General features: G+C 36.1%; 1 protein-coding gene across 1 annotated transcript in view; it reads right to left on the reverse strand.

The window, feature by feature from the left end:
• SPON1 (spondin 1) overlaps positions 1-26879 on the reverse strand; it is a 193354-nt gene that overhangs the window by 102822 nt on the left and 63653 nt on the right. The window contains exons 5-6 of the mRNA XM_005499314.4: positions 26657-26779; positions 22244-22392 (exon numbers count right to left, since the gene is read on the reverse strand). Coding sequence (XP_005499371.1) covers positions 22244-22392; positions 26657-26779 — 272 coding nt within the window. The remainder of the gene's footprint in view (positions 1-22243; positions 22393-26656; positions 26780-26879) is intronic.

Genomic DNA, 26879 nt, shown 5'->3' on the forward strand with positions numbered 1-26879 from the left:
TTTTTTAATTATTTACTCCAATGTTGAGCACCCATGTTTCACCTCATAGTCAATGTTAATGGCTATGATGTGATTTGCTGAAACACAGAATCAGTGGGAGAAAAGCAGAGAATAACATTAATTCCAGCTCTAAGAGCAGAAAAAAAAGATAATGTAAAAAAACCTGAGCACTACTGAAATATAAGATGCAGCTCTTGAGGAAAATATAAGGCAACAGGAATTCCCCTGAATAGTGTTGGTAATAATCCCTTTCAAGTACGTGAATTTCAATATGTGAATTTCAAGTACTATCAAGCAGCAAATTAATATAGCTACATTTTTTAAAAGTATTTTAATGGATTTAAATGGATTTTGATAAATCACAAAAAACTACTTACAACTGAGAGGTTTATTATACCATGCTAAGTTTTTCTTATAATTGTAACCTTTTTTACTTTTTAATAAAATTAATAAATATTAAGATTTACGTAAGACATTATTTCAATCTTGCTACAATTACTATCATCTGTTAATACAGCAAGACATGTAATGTGACAAGAATATCACTCCCCGATAGTCATTCACTCAGTCAATTTTACAATTGTCTCTGGAAAATTATTGCATTTACTGCATTTCCCACCATTCAAACATGAAATCAGTACAAAAGCTAATATACACCAATAGGTGTGGCTTTTATGCGCTCAAATGCCTTAAGTCAGTCTCACTCATTTCACTTTCATCCATCCGTGATCCTGACACACTCAAAGCTCTATGAGACCTGTCTATTACACCGTCTTCTTCCGTTATTTTAGCCACAGAACAAAAGTTATTCTGGTTATTAATAATGCAAACCACTGCATTTCAGCATAAACAATGTACCTTCGTTACTACATCAAGGCATGCTGTATTTTTAGACAATGTGGGAGTTGATTTAGAAGAATTGGGTAATCTAACTTCAGTCTAACTGATCATTATTTTAAAATTCAAAATAATTATTATTTCAAAAAGAATATTGTCTCAAGCAAAATCTAAAGAAAAGACCAGAGGTATAGACAGCATAAATATCTTAACTTCAGAGTCATGGTATTTTTATGGTTCAGACTGTTTCCCTGGAAACACATTTGGAAAAATATTCAACAGCAATTAGGTCCACGGATTTATGTATGTTTAGAAATTCCCTGTCAAGGAGGAAGATAAGGTATTTGGAGTACAGACAGGTTCTAGCAGGCAGACAGAATGGGAACGGATTAAGGAACAAAAATTTGCTGAAGCCTTTTAAAATTAAGTAATTCCTCACACAGTAGTATTAAAGTCATACTGCTGTTAGTCTGCATTGTCAGCAAACACCTTAATGACTCAAAAAGGTCACAGATAAGCCACTTTAAAGCTGCCATTAAGCCTATTAAATTTATTTCCACTTTATTGACAAAATTTTGCATTTGAAAGCAGGTATCAATGGCATTAAACCTCCCAAGTGTTATTAACATTTAAACAAAAGTCTGATTTCACAGTGTGCCAAAGGTTCTAAGGGTCAAAATTAGTGCTAGTGTGGATGCATATATGCACTAATAACTCTGCCGTGGAAAAATAAAACACTCTTCTGGCTGTAATGTGAGATGATACAGGTCTAAAACCAGACTGATATGTTGTGCTTACAGCTCCATATGCTTAGATTGCTATAGTGATCAGAACTGTACAAGCTGTGAGGCAGCAGTCAACCAAGCATGTATCTGCATAACTACCATACACATTTTCCTCTGATGTTGAGGAAATCAGGGCTCAGCACTGGCCTCCCCTACTTGGTTCATAATGGGTGGCAAGAGTGGAACAGCTACAAGGTCAGTACAAAAGCTAAAAAACCCAATGATGGTGGAGAAAATGGGTACAGAACATCTAAACTATATCAATGCAGGAAAAAATGTTTTATTGGGTCAAAACTGGCAGTGATTGTAAGGGCTGAGACACTCTCACAGCAGATTCAAACAAAAATCTGGTGACATTTTCAAATACCTTAATCTAAAGTTGCGTCTGGCACTGTAGAAGTTGTTACTTTTCAGAAACAAAAGGAAAGCATTAGACTTAAACAAGTTTCTCTTGTGTATGAGACTCTTCTCACTCTGTTTTCTCTTGGGTTTCAAACTGTAATTTGAAAAGAATGCGTACATTGGAAAAAGAAGGCAAGAGCTATTTCCAAGGTATGAGACAAATGACCTTCTATTAGCTTGATTTGGGAGCATCGACACTGTTGGTGGAGGCTGATCTTTTGTGATTCAGGATATTTGCTTGGGGGAATCCTGCCTATACAAAGTCAAAACTAGTTCCCTCTGCAAAGACGGGAAATACGCTGTTTGCCAGTATAATTTTTTCATTAATGTGACACGATTCTAGTAGTATGCTGCTTCAGCAGAAACGGACTTGTCCTTAACTTTCTCCCCTCATATGTCAGAGGGATTTGGTCTTCCTCAGTATAGATTTTGTTCCAGCAGCTAAATTGGTTTTGTTCCTCTTCTTTCTCATATTAACTGATTGGATTCCCAGTGTTGGTCGTGTAGGGTGGGCATGACACAGTTCTCATTCATTTTCCTTTTCTTGGTCATTTCAATATATGAAAGAGATTCTCTAGTCTCATCACAATAAAAATATCAGTTTAGTAAAAAATTGATTTAGGAAGAAAATAAGAACTTGTGTGAATCGCCATGTTTCAAATTTCCGAAATAAAATATTTATGTTCTTTATTTGAAGTGGGGTTTTTTGTTTGTTTGAAATGACTAATTGTATATATTACTTCATAACATAGTAGTAATGCTACATGACCAGATGCTTCTTTGATAAATATATAATGTATAACATAATAGCAAAATCATAAAAAAAAATTTAAAACACAGATATTTTTTTTTTTCTTTTAACAACACTGCTCACTCTTCACTACAAATCTGCACAGAAGGTACTAGAGAGAAGTTATGAGACAACATTGGCTTCTACTGGCTTTGATTCTGCACATTCAAGTTCTCAGAGGTAGTATTAGGTAGCAAGCAGTGGAGTAATTATCTGTTCCACCAAAGACTTCCCACACACCCTTTTGACAAATCACTCTATCTGTGCCCAGTGTTTCATATATACACTGGGGATAAGGGCAAGTTCTCGCCTTCAGGATGTGCCATAAGATAAAAGAGCTGGTAAGCTGGTTCTTCAGATGACAGCAGTAGCAGTGGTCATCAAATAAATCCTGCAGGTAATATACGAATATTAAAAGAAACTAAGTAATTAAGGAGACGGGTTTGAATTCCTCTCTCTTGTGCCCAAGTCCTAAGAAATTACAACGGGAGCAAGAGCAGAACCATATCAAAGAGCTATGGTGTGCTGTGATGCAAATAAAACAATTAAGAATCAAGGAATTAATAAAGACTTCATTTGTGTCAGATCTGAAATATCTAACCAATATAACTGGCTTTAATTTGATGTTTCTTTCTAGGGCACCTGACAGAAATTTAATTAAATCAATACATTTCTCCTCAATGTTAACTATTCCTTTTTTTCTTCATGTCAGTACTTGCTTCTTGACCATTATTAAACTCAGTAACTCAAGTCAAGTAAATGTGAAATGCCTAGAACAAGTAGCCAATTATGTACAAGGGATTTTTTTTTCCTTTGCTTAAATAGTGTTCTTATTTTAATGGAGAAAACTTCTAACAGCTCCAACTTCTACAGCTATGCATTAAGAAAAAAGATATTGGAGAATAAATAATTCTAGAAATAATGTACAAATTGATTAATAATTTATTTAAAGTTTTCTGAGAAGTGATACTGTGATACTTCATCCTGTTTGCAAAATTTACAGGTACAATTTTTGAAAACGTATATAAGTAGACCTGAACTGCTAACAGGTGAATGCTTTGATAGATGTTAAAAAACTTGTCTGAATTTTGGACAAGGAATTATTATCCTACATGACTGTAAAAGTGTTTTCTATACCTGAAGAGAGACAAACCCTTTAATTTAGCACTGGGAGGACTAGCATACACTTTTTTGGTTCTGTAGACTCATTGAAACCACACTTTGGAATCAACACCCGAATAACACATCCGCAAAACTCACAGCAACGCGCCACCATTCTCATGCTAAGATCTTGTTCTGTATAAACTAAGTCCCTGGAAAAGTGAAAAGAAAGGGAACAACAGCTCTGTTCTTTACTTGGCAGGGAATGAAACAAGTTGGGCTCCTTGCTGCTACACTAGGGGAAGTATAAAATCTCCTTGGAAAGAGAAACAAAAACTGGAATATCAAGCATTCACCCTCGTAAGTAAAAAACTGAACGTATGCATGCAAAAGCAGGAGTTTCTCTTCTATCAGCAACCAAAACAGATGCAGAAAAATTTATAATCAATTCAACAGACCACTGGATTAAGTTCTTGTAAGAGCACTGTGTTCCTGAGTTAGCAGATATTGACATTTTCTAACAATTTTATTTCTAAATTAATTTTAATTCATCTATTAACATCTTCTAATAAGAATCTCCCACAGGTATTAGTCTATGCTTTAATGTGAAAACGTTCAACCTACCTATCCCTTCCAGTTTACTCCATGTATAAAGCAGCACTATTTCTAGCATCAAAACTGATTGCAATGATCTGTGTGATTCCTGATGAGAACTTATGATTTTTTTTCATAATTTGCAAAACAACTTTTTGCCAGCATTTCTCTAGTGCAGAATAATGAAAACATGCTCTTTTTCAGTATCATTCCATGCAGCCTGATCAGCCTTTTGCTTCAAAAAAGATTTTTTTTTTTTTTTTTTTTTGCATTTGCTATGGAATCCTAAATCAATCTAAAAGATGTACAAAAGACATTCTTGAAAAAATAGTCTGCTGCATTCTTCACCATTTAGATAGATCAGCTGAAGCAAGTCACCTCAATAAGAACAAGATTAAGAGAACAGCCAGGCTGAATTATGCTTTTAACTTTAGAAGTGATTGTTGTGTTTACCTCCAGAGAGCATACTGAGATAAACAACTGCTATTAAAGTGATGATCTCATCAACACATGGCAGCCTTCCTCTTCTCATACACTGTGAGAAAATAGAATTATCCCACTGCTTAGAACCCATCTTATTTTCTCATGCCTCACAAACTGAGAGAAATGAAGGCAATATCATCAAGTCTTAGCCATCATATAAACAACAGGTCAAATTCCTTTCATCCACACTCACAGAAGGGCAAAATTGTTAAAAGGATTCTAATTAATTCCTATAGAAACTCCTATTTCTCCACAAATGATGATCAAATTAATTGCCTTCTACCTTAGAAACATCAAAATGATCCATTCCTTCCCACCCCTCCTTCACTGTCAGCCTCCTCCTGCATGGGGTTGTAGTATTACAAGTAACAGCGTGAACATTCCCTTTCTCGAAAATCAAAAGCACTTTACAATATTTTATGAGTGCTTTGCAAAAGCTCATACAATATTAACTGTCACAACATATACATGTTCAGTCAGTTCACAGACTGTCTGACTGCCTGTCACAGGTACCAAAAGACAAACTGAAGCGTCCATTATTACAGGATGCAGCAGCATTAGCAGAGCCAAATAATCCCAACTGCACATTTTCTGCCTTGGACAGTTGTCAAGACACTTTTCCATGACCTAATGAAGAAAAGGTATCAAAATATATTTCTGTATTACCCATCCTATCTTACTACTTAATATTCCCACTAACTCTTAAGTATGAAGTTCCTGTGGAAATTAATCTTTGAATATAGCTCTTTCAGCATCACATCGTAATTAAAGAGTTTAGTCTGAAGAGACTCTGAAAGTCACATGAAGTCAAAATCACTATGCAAAGGCACTGGCTAGAGAAAAGACTCTTTGACTTAGCTTTTGTTTAACACTGGAACACAATTTTGTTCTTTCACAATTCAGTCTAGAGATAACATACAATGAAGGGACATAAACACAAAAATACTTCTTGATGGAGATTATGAAGAATTTCTACATGGCAACCAAGAAAAGCTTTAAAAATAGATTTGTTATTAAATTGGTCCGAAAGTTAATTTCCAGTTTAGTCAAAAATTCAAAACATATGCAGGGCAGTTAACCACTCTACACTGATCTACTACACTGATCTACACTCTACTTGTCTGAGTATTAGGAAGCCTCTTTTATTAAATATTTTTTAAATGAACCATTAGATGAACCTTCTGTGAATAGAAAAGATTATTGGACATCAGTGTAGGAAAAAAAAAATGTGTCTTGATGACATTGAGGAACTATGTAATCAGTTAAGCAAAATGTATAAAAGAAATTATAAGCCAGTTCCTCCCCCTGCATTTTTAAATGTTTCACTAACATGTACTAAATGAATAGATTTTATTTTTTTCTACTTACACCATAATGAGAAAAGAGAGGACCAATAACCTCTTTATACTACAGGGTATCTAAGAGTCAGGGGACATACGTGACTAACACAAGGAAAAAGTAATGTCAAGTGCAGTGGTGACTCAGGTGCAAAGCAACTGCCTTATCCCCAGCTGGCCATCATAATTTTCCTTTAATTTTTGTATATTATTAGCTCTATCTTCCAAATCCTTTAAGCCAACTTGAGTCTACACTAGGTCTAATGGAGAACTAGCAAGCTCATATAAGAGGAAAAAAACAGGTAGCAACCAAGCCCACAGCTCATACATATCCACAAGAAATTACATTATTACATGCCAGCAACAGAAGTTTAGAAAAAAGAAAAGATCTCCAGCTATAAACATTCAGATAGGAAAGCTGTTGCTCTTCTCAATCACCCTTATTCCAGAGACTTCTGTATTAGGCTGAAGTCTGACTGGGGGTGCTTGAAACGCAAGGGCAGCACTGTACTGGGTGGATACAGCCCGATCTCTTCTGCTACTAAAAACTAGAATTTCATAAGATCACAGATCTCTAATGTTTTCTGTAAAGACCAAGATATTTCTCCTGCTTTATCAAACAAACAAAAGACCTGTGGCATGTAGCTATAAAAAGAAATACATTTAACTGTTATTTGTTGGGGGGATTTGTGTTGCTATTTTTCTTTCTCTTTAAAGTCACCATCAGAAAGGTTAGGAGATTTAGTTAACATCTGGACAGCCTAAATATACTAGAAGTAATTAGGAATTTTAGTGATTTACCTATAAATTTAACAATGCTTCACAGTATATTTTTTGTTATATACACTGGCCAAAATAATACTGGAATTAGAATGAAGCCTGACCCTCCTGAAACAGGTGTTAAAAAAGACACGAAGGCAGAAATAAAAACTGACAAGGAACCTGCCAGCTAGTTTGTTACATCTTCCACAGAAAAAAAAAAGAGTGAAAATTTTTCTCATGTAACATTAAGGATGAATAAATGGTGTGCAACCGAATTCCTCCACTTAATTTGATGAGCTACTTAAATAAAAGAATATATATCCTATAAACTCTGGAAAGTCCTAAAATTAAGCAGAGAAGAATTGCCCATATAATGGCTTACAATCTGGGAGAGGTTGAAACATAGGTGTTCTTTACAAGAAGCCTGGAAAACAATTTCAGAAAAAGTTGATACACATTTACTAAGATGCTTTTCAGTACAATTACAGGAAGATTAGTAAGAAAGATGGGATGAAAAGTAAAGGTAAGACTGAATATGTAGGGAACTAATCTCCTCTGTTTCATACAACAAATACATAAGAAATGGCACTGCTATTGCACTGCTTATAGTGTGACGGAAAACATTTACAGGTCAGTGTCAAAGGAGAAAATTATCTTGACTATTTATTGTTAATTTAATTCCAGTTCTTGTCTCCAGTGGAGCTCCACTGAGGCTATTGAGGGTACTTGCTGCAGCTCTGTCGGAGCCTTTGGTTGGGACGGGAGACACACAGCCACAGGCTTAGGTCAGGTAGATGTCATTGTCCAATGCCAAAAAAAGAAGATCTAGTCCCTGAAATGGGACTCGCTCAAGGACTCCAGCAGACAGTGAGGAGAAGGACTTCCAGGCTACTGAGGGTGACACTGGACGTGACATACACTGAGTAAACTGCCCTCTTCTGAAAATTATTCTACAACATTGCTGAGAGTGACACATACCCAATCATGCTGCTAAGTGGAGCACAAGTAATCAGCTAATTACCTGCTTTACATAATAAGCGAGGAACATGTCATAAGAATCTTTTCACCCAAGGAAAAGTGATAAAAAGAAGAAATACAATTTCCTATAAGCATCATAGTTGTGTTCCCAACCAAATGACAAGGCACACCAAACTTCGGAGAGATGTGTCAAAACACAGAGTCAAGTAGAGAAGAACACATTACTTCCCGGACAGGGAGAAGGCAGCGGTGGCGAGATCAGACCAGTACCTGAACTGAACTCGTGTTATGAGCAGCTGACATGACCCTGGGGATCCTGGGACACTCAGAAAGGTACCTGCAGCTCAAAAGACTAAAGTACTACTGAAAGAAAGTGGTGGCTTTGATGCCAAAAAATTGTTATCTCAAAAGCTAAGTTTCTGATTTCAGAAAATGAAAGCCTTAATCTCATCAAACATGTACTTGGTATTAAAATAAGGTATTTTACAATATCTGCTGACTATATTTTCAGTTTATAACATCAAAATGACCATTTTCTATAATCTTTCCATGAACACTTTACTAAAAATTAGTTATTTTAAAATGGATGAAGTATGTTATTTTGCTAATGGTTTTAAATAAAATCGTGGACTGCTATTAGAGCACACCAGACTTTTTGAGAGAAGGCCTTTTCCCCTGGATGATCTTAAGTGTTACAGAAATTAGCAACAGCATTTAAAATCTAGTAAAATAAACATAAGCAAGAACATCCCAAAACTTATTATTATGATTTTGAAAGAGCTAAATCTTGAGTGATCTCAGTAATATCAGGTCAGTCAAAAAAATGCCCCAGAAACAAGAACTAATAGAGAGAGACCTCACTGCCAGTCACAATCAATACTACTGAATAATCATACTGCTCTGGTTGTCTGTGAACACTGACTTCAGAGCCATGACAGCACTGACAATGAAATAGTCAATAAAATAAATCTGTCTGCAGTTGCTCCTGATAAAATTAATCAGTCGTTAACACCATATTTCTTTTACAAAGCTTATCTAGTTTGGCAGAGAGAAAGAGTGACCATTGCTGGCAAGAACAGCTTTGCAGTTGTGCTGCTGCATATGTTTTATGTATTTTATACCTGTTATTAATCATAAAATAGAACTGGCCTTTGTGTTCCTTGATGCCCTTTGAAAATGACTTTTGCCATTTGAAACAATCTATTTTTCTCCTTCAGAAAATCAGCAGAGAACAGTAATGAGGGAATACAGGAAATAAGGGAAAACACACAGCATTCTGCAATCCTAAATTGCTAAGAATGAAAGTTTGGGTTTGTTTCATGATTGAACACCTCTTTGCAAATGCAATTCATGCTTGCACAGTGAAAATTGGATTATTTCATATCTTTACAAACTCATACTCCCCACTGTTAGTTGAACAAGAAATATATCTAGAGTATGATCTTTGACATTTTAATTAAAACCTATTAAAAAGTCCACAGCAAGTAACAAAGTACAAATTGTCTCCTTAATTTTAACCTGCATTGCAACTGTGTCATGAATTCAGATAACCAAGGATGAAAACCTTTCACAGCTAAGAGTGTGAGCTGAGCAAAATCCAGGGCTAACACCTAATTAAGATATACTTCCCTCGATGAAGAAAGTTCTTCATCTGTTATTGTGAGTTACAGGGGTTCAGGGCTATATTTAAAAAGCTATTAAAAAGGTACCTGAAGGCAAAGTTAATCTTTACATTTGACAGATAATAGCAGCTTTTTTTGCAGTATGTAGCTAAGTGAATATTTTATTTCTTTATGATCTAATGACCATTCTGTTTAATCTTAATGAAGTAAAGATGAACAAGAAAATATGCTTAGGGGATATACTAATATATCAATTACAGAGAATGGGAAAGTACTTTAAAAAAGTAGCAGTAATCTATTTTAAGCGAAGATCTCAATAAGCACTCCTAGCCACAGGGAGAGCTAAAAAAGATGCATTAAAAAAATCTATTCAGATTTTGCTCATTATAGATACGTTCTTCTCAGCTCTTAAGTAATGCAGCAATCACATAATTAACTTTTGAAAAGGGAAACATTTAAAACAACGGAGTGTCAATGGAACACAGTAGGCTTTCTCCTTAATTTGTTCAGTGAAAATAAATTTTTCCATCTACTTTCCTTAACACTGTTGCAGAAGTGCTGAGACTGGGTGGCATTCCTTCTGAAAGTATTGCAAATTTATAAACGGGATTCCACAAGCAAAATAAACACTAACATTTGTCAAGGGAACAAGGTAAGTAAAGAAAGACATAAATAAACTCTGTCCCTGCTTAACTACAAACACGCTATCTATCCCACAGAAAAGTGGACACTTGTTTCCCCTGGAATTTCACTCTGAAATGTAGATCTGCTCTTTTAAAACAATTAAATGTTTTGATTTAGGCCTCTGTCCTGTAAGGTGACATGAGATGACACAGCCCAAATGTTCTGTATGCCATGAACCCACACGCTAACTCCAAGAAGAAAGCTTACAGAGTTTTCCAAGTGCAATCACTGGGATTACAACCAGCTAAGGACTCTGGCTGTGAAGATGTGGAGGGCTGATTGAATGGTCATTATAGTAATGAGGAGTCTTTCAATCGCATCTAATGAGCATTGGTAGTATAGGCAGTAATTTTAAAGAAAGATGTCTCTACTCAGTAACTCCCAAAACAAGGTACTCTGGATTCTTCTCATAGAAATAACCTTTTAAACTGTGAATTTGACTACAAATACCCCAACAAGCTACTGTGGAACAGATATGTGTATTGTCATTCTTTGCTAGGGTTCTTCTGGGCAGTTTTCTTCCTTTGTCTGCTGTCTTTCAGTGTGTTGAAACACTATAAAGCTAAAATGCAAGAAAGACACCTCTCCAGAACAATAGTTTCAAACTGGGGAGTTCATGCAGCGTAACTATTGCCTGTTGAACTCCAACTGTTCTTTACATCTTAAAGTTGCCCCAGGCAAAGAGGCACTGTCTTTTGCATAGGCAGACTTCTGACTGAATTAAGAAACATTAATATCATGGATATTATATGAGTAATCAAGGAGTAACCTGCTTTCACATTCTGAACATTGCTGAACTGATGTAAAATTCAGAATGAACAGAGTATATTCACCTACAGATACCAATGTGCAAACATAGAAAGTAGCGCCCTGTAAAAATGCTCAGTGCCTAAAAAATTCAGGTCTTGGTCTTTCTGAAATCATTGCATTGCTTGTATCTGATCAAAACCACTCCGAACACCATACACAGCTCTGGGGAAACACCATTGCTACTAGCAGCAGAAACTCTGCCTGTGACAGAGCAACCTAAACCCAGGTGGGAACACAGGACTGACAATGACAACAGACTGACAGATGCACATAGGTTATTGATGATATTGTAGCATTTCACATTTCTGTACTAACAGTGATGAAGGTTGTCTGCTCTTTCTTGAGTCTCCCTTCCTCCCTTGTCTATGAACAGATATAAAAAGGACAGAGCAAAAGAGAGGGAGTGAGAAAAAGCGCAGCAGAATTGCACACATGCACTAATTCTATCCAGTCTTCTGTGTAAAAAAAAATATATTAAAAAAAAACCCAAAATATCCAAAGTAGCAGTTGACAGATAATTTACTGACAGCTTATCTACTGTGGGTATTTCTTTCCCTACATAATTCAAATGTAACATTTTTATCTGACTAATGACATAGCAAATTTTTAAACCTTAATCTTAGGGAGTAATTATTAAAGTGAATTTATATGGTATGTAGAAAAATTGCATTTCCACTTGCAAAATGAAAAGAAAAATCATCTGTACTATGTTTCTAAGATCTGTGTGTGGGATTCAAGTTCCTGTGCTTAAAAAGAAATCATGCATTTTCAATTTGCCATCAACACAAGCTGTTTCATGAGTATGACAGCACAAAGTCTTGTCATATAGTTTAAATAAACAAGAGTTTTCATTTATTTGCAGTACTGTAGATTGTTTTAAGCCAAGGAGAAGAGATAGCAACAGACCTTTGTTGCAAAGTTATTTTTAAGAACTTCTGGAAGACTTTCTTAATCTAAAGATTTGGGGGATGCATGTATCTTGTGTTTTAAAGAAAACAGAATGCTACTGTTTATGGCTGTGTATTAATTAGTCAATGACAACTTAGTCTCTTCATAAAAAGTCTCAAGAGGACAAGCTAGTGATGATCAAGCAGATTTTACATAGTAGATATATTTCTTGTTACATTTGTATGGCTAGTTACAAGCTTTTCATGTAGTTTACACAGATAAGACAATTATTATCAACAACCTTCTCATACCTAAACATTAAAATATAATTGTATAGCCACATGTCTTTGTATGTTATACACATTTTTATATATACACACATTCCCCTTTGTGCAGATTACCTTAAAACTAATGATGACAAAGATCTATTTATTCCTTTGTTTTTTATTTTAAAAGCGTGAAAGTCACAAAGTGAAGTTTTCAGCCAAATGTACTACATGCAATTATTGAAAACTGCTTTTAAAGGCCCCTTCTCAGCTGTAAGAAGCAGCCAAGCAAAAAAATCACACACGTAACAAACCATGTTCTGAAAATTGTTGTGAGAAACTGAAGCTGTGAGGATCGAATAACAATGATGATTCAGCTGAGTATTTGCCCTAACTGATCTAATCATTTTGGAAGAACACTAAAGGTAAGTGCTACATTTTGATGCTTTGGAGCATGATTATAGGGAACAACAAAAAGTCCAGTGAAAACAGTCTGCAGTTATTGACCAGTATTGTATTAGGTTCATATGCAACTAGATAAATTTACAAAATTTTAGCTAAAATGTACATTGCTCATATTAGTGGTACAAGGGTTTGCCTTCAACCTCCCACACAGCCCCAAAGCACAGCTTTTTCCTCTTAGCATTTGAGCATAAACCATAAACCCCCACTTTGTTGGCCCCAACCTCCATGACTACAAAGTCAAATACAGCTTATGTTCATTATAGCTAAAAAATGAACAAAGTTATAACTTCTTCCTCTGTGGGCAAAACCACTGACTGTCCATTTCCCCTCACTCTCATATTAAGAATCCTCTCAAATTGAAAAAAGTAGGTACACTTAATAGATGAATGAGCTTATTTGAAATGAAAACCAGCAGTTCTGATTTATGTATGCTGAAAATTATAGTTTTCAAAAAATCATCCATCCTCTTCCACCATCACTCCACTGTCAACTAACACAGGAATTTATATCCAAGTAAAAGCAATAAATCCCATCTCATATAATGAAATTTAAAATGTCATAAGGCACTATCCTGGTTTCAGCTGAGATATACTTGGTTCTCTTCCTAGTAGCTGGTATAGTGCTGTGTCTTGGTTTTAGTATGAGATGAATGTTGATGACACTCATGTTTTGGTTCTTGCCAAGCAGTGTTTGTACCATCGAGAAGGCTGCGAATGCACAACAGGCTGGGTTGGGCCACAGCCGGGATATTCCAAGGGGATATTCCATACCATATGACATCATGCTCAGAGTATATTTTGGTGGAAGAATAAGGAAGAGTGAGACATTCAGAGTGATGGTGTTTGTCTTCCCAAGTAATGGTTACTACATGATGGAGCACAGCTTTCCTGAAGATGGCTGAAAATCTGCTTGCCCATGGGAAGTGGTGAATGAATTCCTTGTTTTGCTTTGCTTGACCAGCAGCTTTTGCTTTACCAGCTAAACTGTTTTTATCTCAAACCCACGAGTTTCTCCACTTTTATTCTTTGATTCTCTCTCCCACCCATTGCAGGGGAGCAAGTGAACAGCTGTGTGGGGCTTAGTTGCCAGCTGGGGTCAAACCATGACAGCAGAAACACACTCACACTTACTTAACCTCTGCTTGGTTTATAGGCACATCTGTCTGTCAGTTATTCAACAACCAGTCCCCAAACCTGCAACTACTATCAATCATTTATCTGGTTTGTGTATCAAAATAGCTTTATTAACTATGTAGTCCAAGTGTATTTTCAGTCTATAATAAAAAAAGTCTTTAATAAACTCTTTCTTCTTTCCATATTTCAATGGAATTTAAAACAGGCTATTTTAAAGAGTTCTGATTTCTCTGTTGATATTTATTCTTAAATAAAATATTTTTAAAACATCAAATGTCTTTAAAGTATTGAAAGCATTCAAGAAGGGAAGACAAGCAAAAATCATTACATGTTCAACATCTAAATTAGTGTTACCAGCTTATAGGAAACATAGCATGGATAGTGATTTTCAGATGCATTCAATTTCTGTAAACAAACAAAATAATTTATCTGGTCACTTAGCTCATTTTTTTTTTTTCCATTTCCCAAGACTGACTAGTATTGTATAGAACAAATATGACAAGAGGAATAAGCTGACTTGTTCAAATTAGAAGACTTACAATATAGGTAAGGTATAGAGTATTTAAGCATCTCACAGACCACACCAGGTACAGTGCTGGCTTCTTATCTCTCAAAGAAAATACACATTTGAGGTAATGAGTGTTTATCCTGGCAAAGCATCAACTTATATGTTGTGATACACGTTACTATCTCACATAAACTTCCAAATTATCATTTGAAAACAAATTTACTATAGAATATTTTTAGTTATCAATATATGTACTTTTGAGCCCAGTATTTTAAATCATTTGCTACAATATTGTCACCAAATATTGGTTAATATCAATGCAGGTAGCAAATATTCCACTCTACTCTTGATTGTCTCTTTTCCAATAATTTCTATATAGCTTTGTTTCACAGAATGTTCTTGGAGTAACAGAATATGTCCCACAATATAAGTAATGGTATTTATTTGAAGATATTAATAACACTGACTGAAGCGAGAATATGATGAATGAGTTGACCTGTATTTAAAGGAGAGAGTTGACTGGTAGAGAATTCAATAACATCTTTTTAAAAAGGAATCCAGAGAGTTTGTAATCAGAAATTAATGAAAATAACAGACAGTCTCATCGGAGTCTTGTGTTAACTCTTGAATCTGTTTCAGGTCGCTGCATACATTACAGTCCCTAAATTCATTCATATGTTATTTTATGTCAATGTTTGACTGATGAACTTCAAAGAAATATAGAATCTACAAGCATGTCATTCTTTCCTGAGCTAAAGACAAGTCAACAGCATTAATTTTCTGCATTGCACCACCCCCCAAAAAATAAGTAGTCCTGCTCCTGTTTTTGACTGAAGTAAACTACAACACATTAGAGCCCTTTCAGATTCCAACTGGAAAAGCAATCTAAGAAAACAAAGTTAAAAGTGGAAATAAAGACTGACGAATAACCTCCCTATTCAGTGTCTTTGGCCAGTTGATGCATTACATATTAATACATATGCAACATAATACCTGAAAGCGCCTATTCATTGCACATCAAATGCAATAAACAGATTTTGAAATCAGTTAACCTTGATAGTGATGTTTAACTGAAAAGAGCTGTCCTGGAAAATGACACAGACCATGTAGCATTCATATATTTGCATCCATATTTGGTTTTGGAAATATGTATGATAATTGCACATATTATTTTTCTGAGTGTTCTGCTGGAATTTTGGTGGAAATAAGCATCTCTTATAGTCACAGTAATAGAGTTTTGAACTGAGGTTCCTAAACAAATAAACAACAACATTGAAACCCAGACTAAAAAGCTAATGCCAGAATGATGAACTTGACATTGTGGAGTTTATTCCTCTGTTTTTGTTTAAGTTGAAAATTTATCTGAATAATTAAGCATTTGCAAGTGAAATGAGCTAGTAGGACTCTTCAGATTCAGCCGTGATAGCATGCTGTTCCTTTGAAAAATATTTACAATGCAACAAGAGAGAAAACAGGGGAAGGTCCTCTGTTTCCTGACAAATGCTGCTAATGAGAGTTCAGGCACTTCTTTAGTGTTTGCAGCACCTCTTAATAGGCAGCTGAATGTCTCTGGCTACGCAGCCACCACATTTTAATCACAGGTTAAGCCACTGCAGATGAAAGTATTCAGAGAGAAGTAAACTCTTCACTAATTTTAGTTTTAGAGGTTCTCTGACCCTTTAAAAACAGCCTCCACTCAAGTCAACAGGAGTTTAGGTGATGGCTCCCAGGGGAGGAGGAGCCCATGCATTTGCTCTACGTGCCCATCCAACAACTTGACATTACTTTTCTACCTTTTGTGTTACTTAACATTCTGCTTGTTTTGCTGTAAGACAGTTCCAGGGTGCCTTAGAGTAGCTTCTAAAATGTATCTGTTGTGCCTTCTTAGGATTTAAAGCTACCATTCCAAAACAAAATAGTTGCAAGTAATAAATCCATGTCAGACTGATTTCTCTAACCAAAGTCTGGTGTTAGGAGTGTTCAACTTCTGCTATCAGATGGAGTTTGTCCCTCAGTGTTAGCAGTACAAGAAGAATCAGTGCAGCTGAAATATTTTAAAAATATTACAGTGGCAAACTGAAAAAAGAATAATTTGAAAGTAATTTCATCACATCTTTCCACTGGATGAATCTGCTACTGGATAGCAATAATTTTCTGACAGCAGAACATTATGATAAAATCTAACTGCAGGAAATGAAAAGGCATGATATTTTAAAAGACTTTAAAATTAGCAAATAATGTCTAGCAATCCAATCATGTTGTCTTGAACAGATGATGTCTCCGAGTGACTTTTATGTCTGTGTACTGGAGAGCTAAAATTATTGCATGCTGTCCAAGAGAATGAATCTACCAAACGCAGAAGCAACTGTTCCCTCCTCTAGCATCACTTTACTGCAATCCAGGCAGTTATCAAAGGGGCAGAGCAAATCTTTGTAAGCTTTGATGTGCCTCTCTATTATAGACATTTAAAAGGGCAGGAATTTTGTTGGTCCCACTTCTGCAAGAGTTAGGATCAGAATTCGATGAAGGAAAGATCAGCCTTTGAGTTAAACTTTTTTTTTTTTTGAAGGGTCTGTCTTCTGCAAAAGAATTCTACCTCATTTGAAGGGGTTCTTTTATTCAAAGAACCTGTCTATTAGATTTTACTAAAAAGCTGTAGGTATTCCTGGTTTATATCATAAATGGAGGCTCTGTGATATTATGATAAAATCTAACTGCAGGAAAAGAAAATAAGCAGTAAGACAAATTAAGGTAAATGAAAGGGAAACTGATGGTTGAACTAACTGTTAAAACCTTAACTCATGGTTTGGTTATGCAAATTGTTTTATATCAATAACTGAGTAATTATTCAGACAGCAAAACTTCAAAGGCTCCCATGCAAGCTGGAGGTTTGAAACCTCTGGAATTCATTAAGCAAGATGAGAGTTTGCAACCTGGAGTTTTAAAAATCAAGCTGCTTTATTTATTATCAAATAGTAACCACTGTTATAAACACACACACACACACACACACACACACATATATCATCTCTATTTGTCTGTTACCAGAACAATCAGTAATCCTCAGCTGACCATGAATGGCAAAGCTACATGCAGTGTGCACAAGTCAACGTGAGGTTATTCCATATCAAAACCATGTCCTAACAGAAGCCTGTTCGGTGCTGACAATTTCCAAAACCACTTCCTAATTTTAAGTAAAGAAGTTTCCTGCAATGCAACATACACCCACATATATTATGACAATTTTTGAAACAACAATAGCTCGCACCTGTCAACTTCTCTGTGGCTGCACCAGTCCCGTTACATTACAAAGGCAGTTTCTTGAAAGAGAAACATCCATCCTTAACAGAACAAAACTACAGTTGTTTAACACTTTCTAGATCACGAGTGTAAAAATTGTCTGATTTTCACAGATCTTTAACAGCAGAAAGGACCTTCATTGCTCAGTGACAATGAAATACCTGCCCTGGCTCTGCACGTAACTAAAACAAGTAGATTAAAGATCTACCACAAATCCAAATGAGCCACCGTAACCAGAATGTTTCATGAATATTTACAACTCTACTTACAGTGAGTTTCACGTAATCCTACTGCATTTTCCTGTTCTTATTACTAAACCTGGCAAAAAGCAACTTGACAAAACACAAAAAAGCATGGTTAACCAATCCACTATTTTACTGAAGTTTTGACCCGAGGCTAAATACAATTTCAAAATGATATTTTGCCTGGTCTTCTAAAACCAGGGAATTTACCATTATCAAAAGATGCTTTGCACAAAGCGTGTTCAATATATGCCAGCTCTCACAGTCTTCCAAAGCACAATGGTATTTTCAGAGTACTCAAATAAGCACAGGTTTTTCTATTCATTTTTATTGGGTGCCTGCATGAACTTTTAAACGTATGTTGAATCTTTTGTGTTTTGGCCCAGGAAATAATACAGGAAATAATGTTTCTTTCTTTTTGTTATGTCAAAGTGAACATTCCACATGTTTAGTTATTTTTATAGCCAAAACATGATTGTTTAATGGTTGCATAAGCAATTAAAACATTTGAAATTCCAATTAGAGACCAGAGTAACTATTGAAACCAAATGCTAGCTTGCTGATGGGAACACACAGTGACTATGTTTTTAATATAAGCCTACAGAAATAAAATTCCATGAAGAAACTTAAATTTGGGGTTTCCAAACTTTCTTCAGAATAAGGATTTGTAGAAACACAATTTATTTACTGTTATGTCAGGAAACAAAAAGTTGATTTTCACTTTACTTGAAAAGCAAAGCCAGAAAGAGAACTCTAAGTATTTGCCTTATACATCACCAGAAAGAGATAAAAGAAAACTAAATATTTTTAAAGCCTTTATTTTCTGTATTTCAATAGTCGTCAGAAAAAGGGCACCTTTTAAAAACATGTCTTTTCCAAATGAATGCTGTACTTTGACCTACATTGGTATCATACAGTAATTAACCATAGGGCCACCAAGAGCAAAATGGTACAGCATTCAACATCAGCTCTATTTCTTAGTAGGGGATGTCTTTATTGTAATCAAGTACCAAAAAAAAAAAGAATGCAATTGTGATCAACAGTTTTTGTTTGTTTTTTAAGGAAAAGAACACAAACCGTGAATCACCTTAACTACAGCTTCCAGCATAAATTTATTACAAGATAGAAGCTACCCTAGAAGAGGTGTTCTGAATCCTGCTGCATGAGTTATTTACTGGTAGATAAAGCTTCCCTTTTTGACATAAATAGGCAACAATTTCTTTTTGGCAGAAACTTAGCATAGTAAACAGGCATTTCCAGTGTTCTAAATTACCAACATGCCAGAAATTTTAAAATATTATACAAAGTACACCTTCCAAAAGGAAAGGATGGAAAATCTGCCACTTAACATTTTCAAAAGGAATAAGAAGTACTATAATTCACAATAGAGGTGTATGCACAGAGCAACAGAGGAGTCTAACTGAGCAAACAAAAGTCTAGATGCAAATTTACAATCAAGCAGCTTGGTCTGCCCAAAATTAGGTTAAATATAGAATTTAAAAAATGTAGTCAGGCTGTAACTAAAGTAGAAAGTATGCCGGGACAGTGTTTACTACTTCACTGCTGCATCAAGTTGAAAAATCTACTGCAAATTTCAGTGGGCTTTGCAGAGAAACCTAAAGGGCTTTTGAACTGGTTGTAAGAACAGTGACTGTACTTTTCACATTAGACTTTATAGTCATATTAATATTTCCTAAGTGTTCCTGGGGCCGGTGCCTCTGAAAAGTGGGTGGGCACTAAATCCTGTCCTAGGGACTAAGGAGGAAGGGAACCCTGTGGGTATGTTGGTGCCATTCACTGAAGGTTTGGTTAAGCAAAGAGAGACATTTCAGTTGGCCAATTTCACCTAGTTTCCATGAGTGACAACAGATGAACTTCCCTGGTTGATTAGCTGATTTTTAACTTTTATAAGTACTCAATAACAGATAATTCAAAAAGCAAAATTTTGAGCCTGCTTCAGTAAACATGATAATAACTCACCTGGAACTATAACAAAAAGTAATCAATATACTACAGATTCCTTTTTGTAATTCAGGTGATTTACCAGCTTCAGTCAGAAAAACCTAATGACCCATTTTTCAATGGAAGATCACAGTGCTGTGTTGGAAAACATGTAATGAAATGGTAACTATTCAACTGAAATACTGAAATTACAGTTCTCAAAAAAAAAATAAAAAAAAAAAATCAATCAATCCAACAATGATATTGCTGTATTTTTTACTCCATTTTTAAAAAATTACATGGACATATTAAAAAAATCCAAACCAGAACTATTTTGTAAAAAATCAATTTTTTGATAGAGTCATAACAATGATATATTTTATTGTGTAGAAAGTTTTGGATATTTCAGGTTTCATCTTCAATGAAGAAATTGTCTTCACATAACTTTAATTATGTGTCAAAAAATTTACAAGCACCTTACTGGAAAGCAGAACTTGCTCTTCCCAAATGTCTGGAGGCATAGACAGCTCTAATCTGAGGCCACTGAAGACAATGGAAATAGGTGTCCCCCACTCACTGACCTTTCAGAGAGCATTAAACCCAACCTGTAAGAGTGTTATCTCTTTGTCCACAAGGAATATGCAGAAAGTACAAACTGTGTTTCCTGGAGAAAGTGGTAAGGTACAGAATATTACCTATCCTAGTTTAAAAAAAAAGTTGCAAAGTGACTTGGTATTTATACTAAAACACTTAAGCAAAACCAAATGAGCTCTCTTGAGACATTTAAATCCAAGAGGAGCAGCTATGTCTCTATGTCACTACATCTTGCTTCATCTACCTAGGACAGAACATTTAGCATTACACTTTTTAAAAATTTTGATCCATGTTTTAACCATCTTGGGTTTCTGTTGTTTAAACAGAGAAATCACTATATGGATTCTGTATTTGTTTCTGCCCAGGTAGTTTATTATTTAACAAGTTCTGGACAAATCGGACTTTCTGAGAACAAAATGAGAGAGTGAATGTATTTCAGAGACACAAGAGGTCAATGAGCATTCTTTTGCTCATATAATTCCTTTTCCTTTCTCTGTTTGTTCATTTATAACCCCTGAAGCATAACACACAAATTATCCTATTGTACACATCAAGCGCTTGACAGATTGTTTTACTAAATCACTTATGTGATGTGGGCTTTCCTTCCAGGCTGCCAGAAAAAGTTTAACAAAGAGGCTGATTAGTTCCTTTAACTTCTCCCACATAAACAAACTACAAAGCAAGTTTTCAGTACCCAGGGCCATCCATGCAAAAATATCACACAGGCTCTTTATAGTAAAAACACAAATCTGAGCATTTGGAGGTGCTCAGTCAAGAAGAAAAGCAGCTGATGATTCAGCAGTCTGTCAAATAGGGAGCAGAAATGTTCACTCTTGAGAATCTTTAGTTAATGACACATAATTGTTAGGACACCTCTTAAAGTTCCACTTAAAGAAAGCCTCATTTTGTTCCATACATGGACAGGCAATTTTTAGTAATAACTCATAAAAATCATTGGGCTTTTTGTGAATAAAACTTCAGATAATGTCAATGACGCAGATGCTGATTACTTAAATATGTGTTTATGTATTCACCTAAGAAAGTGCCTACAAAACACGGTAGACAGAGTAGATTTCCAGATCCAAGTCTGGCCATGTAAGAAGTGCATTACCTTCACTGGGCACATTACAGCTGTGCACTTCTGTCTTCAGAAAGCTGAAAAGCATCTTGAGAGAGTGATTTTAATGAATTAAATCCTCACATCATCCCATGACAGAAGGCTGGAAGGATGACAGCAGAAATGAAGGTGGAACAAGAAATGGAAAAGGAGAAAATGGATCCCTAGGTAGATTAGGAAGTGTGGGGAAGAAAACAACACTACCAACTCTCAAGGCAGGCAGAGATATTGCAAGAGAAAAAGTGAAATAAATAAATAAAGACTGCATGAAATGTTGGCAGCTTAGCTCCTGGCATTACTACTGCTGCTGTCTTGGTTGTAGAACTTCACTGCAGTACCTCTCAAAAATATTAGAGCAGCTTAGATGTACGTTAAAAAGAAACAAAAGGTCAAACAAACTCTTTATCCTATAATAAACCTTGGTGTACCTGGGAATAGAAAGCAGACTTTGATCCTAGAGAATGTGTCTAGAAAGGCAGATCTCCTAATCTGCTTAACTGAAAATGAGCCAGCAAAATGACATTCACAGATACTGTCAATGACAAATTGTTCACAAGCCAAGGTAGGATGCATTTTTTCAAAGCATGCGTTAAATTACACCTACCTGCTGTCGAATTTCTTCTTCCATCTTTACTGGGGACCCCAACTCTGCAACTTGTTTGACACCTTCACTGGCATACCCTCCGTACTCCCAAAGGATGTAGTTCTTTGAGTGAGAACTACCAATGATCGCAGACCAATGGTTGGTGCGCCCTTTTGGGAGGGGGATAAGAGAAAAGAATTAAGAGTACATCAACATTCTGGCTTTTATAACATCAACAGTCACTAACATCAAGACAGCCTTAAGCAAAATTCCTGATTTTTTATTTAAGTGAAAGGCTTGAAGTGTACAATCTTCACCAGTACCAAGCTCTTGCATGTGTTATGTGCTGTCAGTTCTCACTACATCAATGCATCGTGTCTTCAGAGTACTAAAGAACCAGCCAGTGAACTACAGAAATAAAGTGTCAGTAACCATTAGATATAATAACACAGACAGAAATGGTGAGGAAGATTGCATTCCAGCTAATCAAGCAGTCTCCCCACACAGACAGGCTTAGTATATTTATTTCTTCACCAAAGATTTCACTTCTCCAGGGAGTTTAAGAATCCTGTTAATTTTAGGTTTCCACGTAATATATTTATGTGGATGAAACCTTCAAGGGAAGACTTTAGTGGTCATTCCAAGATTTAACAGCAGTTCATTTACTTGCTGGTTTCCAACAGTCCTTCAATTTATGTTTGGGTGGTGACAGCAGATTACCAGGAAAAGGTAGATAGAAACGTAGATAGAATCTACGTAGGTAGATAGAATCACAGAATGTTAGGGATTGGAAGGGACCTCAAAAGCTCATCCAGTCCAATCCCCCTGCCAGAGCAGGAACACTCAGATGAGGTTACACAGGAACATGTCCAGGTGGGTTTTGAATGTCTCCAGAGAAGGAGACTCCACAACCCCCCTGGGCAGCCTGTTCCAGTGTCTGTCACCCTCACTGAGAAGAAGTTTCTTCTCAAATTTAAGTGGAACCTCTTGTGCTCCAGTTTGAACCCCTTACCCCTTGTCCTACCGTTGGTTGTCACCGAGAAGAGCATGGCTCCATCCTCGTGACACTCACCCTTTATGTATGTGTAAACATTAATGAGGTCACCCCTCAGTCTCCTCTTCTCCAAGCTAAAGAGCCCCAGCTCCCTCAGCCTTTCCTCATAAGGGAGATGCTCCACTCCATCATCTTTGTTGCCCTTTGTGATTACACAATCATTAAATGTTACAGATTTTTGTTTTGTGCCCAAACATTATCAGGCACAGAGCTGTAAAGGGCTTACAGCCAGAAACTTTGACCAGCAGCTTCCTGCTGAAATGGAGGTGAAAAATTTGCTTTCTATGAGCAAATGGTGTCCAGGACTGTTTCCAGGAAACTTTTTTAGTACTGGTAAAGAACCTCTCTTATTGGCACTAACATAGCTGGTTTTTCTGCTTCTGCATACTTGTACCATGCTCATTAGTAGGAGTTCCCTTTAATTTAGGGAAGTTTGGTGCTTCTATATTCACTAAGTTTGCTTGCTAAAATTTGTCATAGTGTAAGAGTTGTCAAGCTAGGCAAAAAGATTCCTAGTCTCATTTCTTGTCTTGTTGAACAGGAAAAAAATGGAAAAGTTTGAAGAGAAAACGTTAGAGAAGTCTGACTGAAAAGAGAATCGAGCAGAAATAAGGAGTCACAGAAGTTCCACAGGATTGGAAATAAAAATTAATTCACTTAGGTGCCAAATAGCACTCTGTAAGAATAGGGGCTTAAGGGAAAAGGATGAGAAAATGAACTGCTCACATAAGGGAACAGCCTGGTAGCAAGACAAAGACTGTAGGAGGTCAGAGAGACAGAATGATGGAGTGAGACAATATTTAATATTTTTCTTTGCAATGCAAAATGTAGAGAGCAGCAGTGAAAACAGCTGAAAATGATAATAAATAAATGAAAAATGAATAATTAAGTAAACAAAAGGAATGCAAATTTAAAATGTGAAAGGAGAGACAATGAAATTGAAAAAGACAGGGTAGAGAATTGAATAGATAAAGTCAGATGCAGAAAACTAATCACAGAAGAATAGAAAATAGATTAGAAAAAAAAGAACACCAATGATAGGGTGGAAAAGAAGCTAGAAAAGTGTAGCAAACAGGAGAGATAGATGAGGTAGATGGTCTAGCAACACAGCAAACAGCCTCCATAGTTTCCTCAGTGCTAAACTTGGACCAAAATACACTTATTGAGCTCTGAATTGTAGCAGGCTTGATGTTTTCCGAATTGATCAAAGCTAGCCAGTAATTGAGCCCCAAATGGAGAAAAAACAAAACTAAAGCTCCCCCTCCCCGCAGGTAATAGCTGACAACACTACAATGTCAGAAGATGGTTTCTTGATACAAGATCTAGTAATTTTTCCTTAACTATATGCTGGCACCTTGTCAAACCACAGAGAGAGACTGTTATTCAGCTCCAGTGATGAAACCACCAGTTCTGCTCATTCGTTCCTCCCAGCACACAGGCCTAACTATCTAATTAGTCAGATAATAGGATTCACTGAAACACACACTAAGTGACACCTACTGAAACATATTGAAAGAGAAGGTTCCACATAGTTCCACAAAAGAAGAATGTATCACTACAGAGAGGACCCAGACTGCCTTCAAGTCTTTAGTAAAATGGATCATGAATTGTTCCATGGGCTCCAAAGCTTCTCTCCCTCCCTATCCTGAACAGGACAGGAACATCTGCTGTCTTTGCAACCAGAGCCCAGCCTCTTCCACCAGACACCTCTCCCTCAAGATATTGGCTCTGTGGAGAGAGCTCCTGGCCCACCCACTTGCCCAAATGAGCTGTTCAAAGTAAGCTACATCTACCTTATACTTTTTACAGATTCACAAATGTTTCACTCCTCACCTTGAATCTCCCGTTTCTTACAAGAACAAAGAGACAACTCGGTATTTCTTATGCCTTTTCCTCTAAGCATCAAAGAAACCTCTCTACGTGAAATAATCTGAGCAGTACAAGGGCAGAATTATTTTGCATCACCAGCCTGATATCAGCATTCAGTTTTTAAGACAGTAAACAGAGCACTGGCAGCTTTCCAATGGTGTTATTTCACTTCCTTGTTGTATGAGTAGTTCCTTAACTTACACACTTGTATGTGTATTTTTGCATAAAGATCAAGGTGTCATCACAACATGAGAATGTATCCTCTGGCATATATCAAATCATGATGGAGAGCATATATATTTCTGTTATCATATACGGGTGATAAACAGAGAGAATAAATGCTTTTAAGCCACAGGGCATATGTAAATATAAATCTTTCTGACTAGCAAGATGTGATAGGAAATTTAATACTTCCCCTTGAGCCAGATTTAATAACAAATGAAATACTCAGCTTCTACTAGTCCTACTATCAGGAGTTGTGATAACTTGCAAAAACTACCTGAAAACTATGCTCATTTTTTTTAAAGCCTTAGTTTGCAATTCAGTTTTTGGTTGGTTGGTTATGTATTTTTAGTTAGTTGGTGGAGTTTTTTTTATGCTTTTTGCGTTGTTTCCAGTCCGTCTGAGATCCACGAAAGCAAAAGTGGTTTAAGATGTAGTTTTTGAACCCTTTCTACAGCTATGGAACACCTCGCTCCATTCACTCTATGGTTGGCACTTGCCAAACAACATTGTGTTGCAGTGGTTTCCCTCTAAGCAATGCTTTATAGAGTGGGTGCATCTGATAACTCCTAAACAAACACACTGTAAGATTTAACAGAACAGAGGTATTTTAATTGCACTGGTATAATAAATGTAAAATTATTACCTATCCATGGAATCTGTGAAAACCTCGAAAGAGTTTCCCAGAATTAAAAGTTTTGCACGTACCTTCCAGAAACATTTCTATGTAGTAGCAAAAGAAAATACTTCATCTGACAAAATAAATTCTTTGGAGAAAAGCTAAGCCCAGTTCTTGGGCAGTAAGTTTTGGGGTTTGTCAAAACTATCCAGAATCTTTCAAAAGTCTTTGAGGGAAAACATACTGGCTAGATTGTCATGATTGGGAAAAAACACCACACCAAACCCCCCTGCCAAATAAAAACAAAACAAAACAAAAAAAACCCACCAACAACAAAAAAGAAACACACCACCAAAAAAAAAAGGCAAACAAAAAAATCCACCACACACACAAACAAAAACCACAAATACCCCACACACCTTCCTCACCACAAAGAAATCTTGAAAATGTGATCTCATACGCACCTCAGTTCAAAGGTCAGGTAAATCAATAGAATTTATTTGTAAGATATAGCATTCACAGAAAGATCCATGGATTTTCAATACTGTGCAGTATTCCATATATGTCATAATTTACACTGCTGAGCTGTAAATAACTAATGTGTCATGCAACAGGCTCCCATTCTCTTCACAGTCCCTATATGGTACAATAGTAAAGGAATGATACTCACGTGGAAAATCTTTGGGATGTGTCTTTTCTGACCAGTTTCCATAAAAAGTTAGCCTGTATTTGGCAGTTCCACAGGCACAACAATCTAAAATTGGTTTGTCAGTCACACCTTCTGAGGCTGAGTCTGAAAAAGCAGCAAAGTACACATTGAAAGTGGTTACAACTGAAATCAACAGATGACAGCAGAGTTGCCATAAAAATACTTCAATAACTAAATCTTAGTT

Source organism: Columba livia, chromosome 5 (genome assembly GCF_036013475.1).
Source record: "Columba livia isolate bColLiv1 breed racing homer chromosome 5, bColLiv1.pat.W.v2, whole genome shotgun sequence".
Taxonomy (NCBI): Eukaryota; Metazoa; Chordata; class Aves; order Columbiformes; family Columbidae; genus Columba; species Columba livia.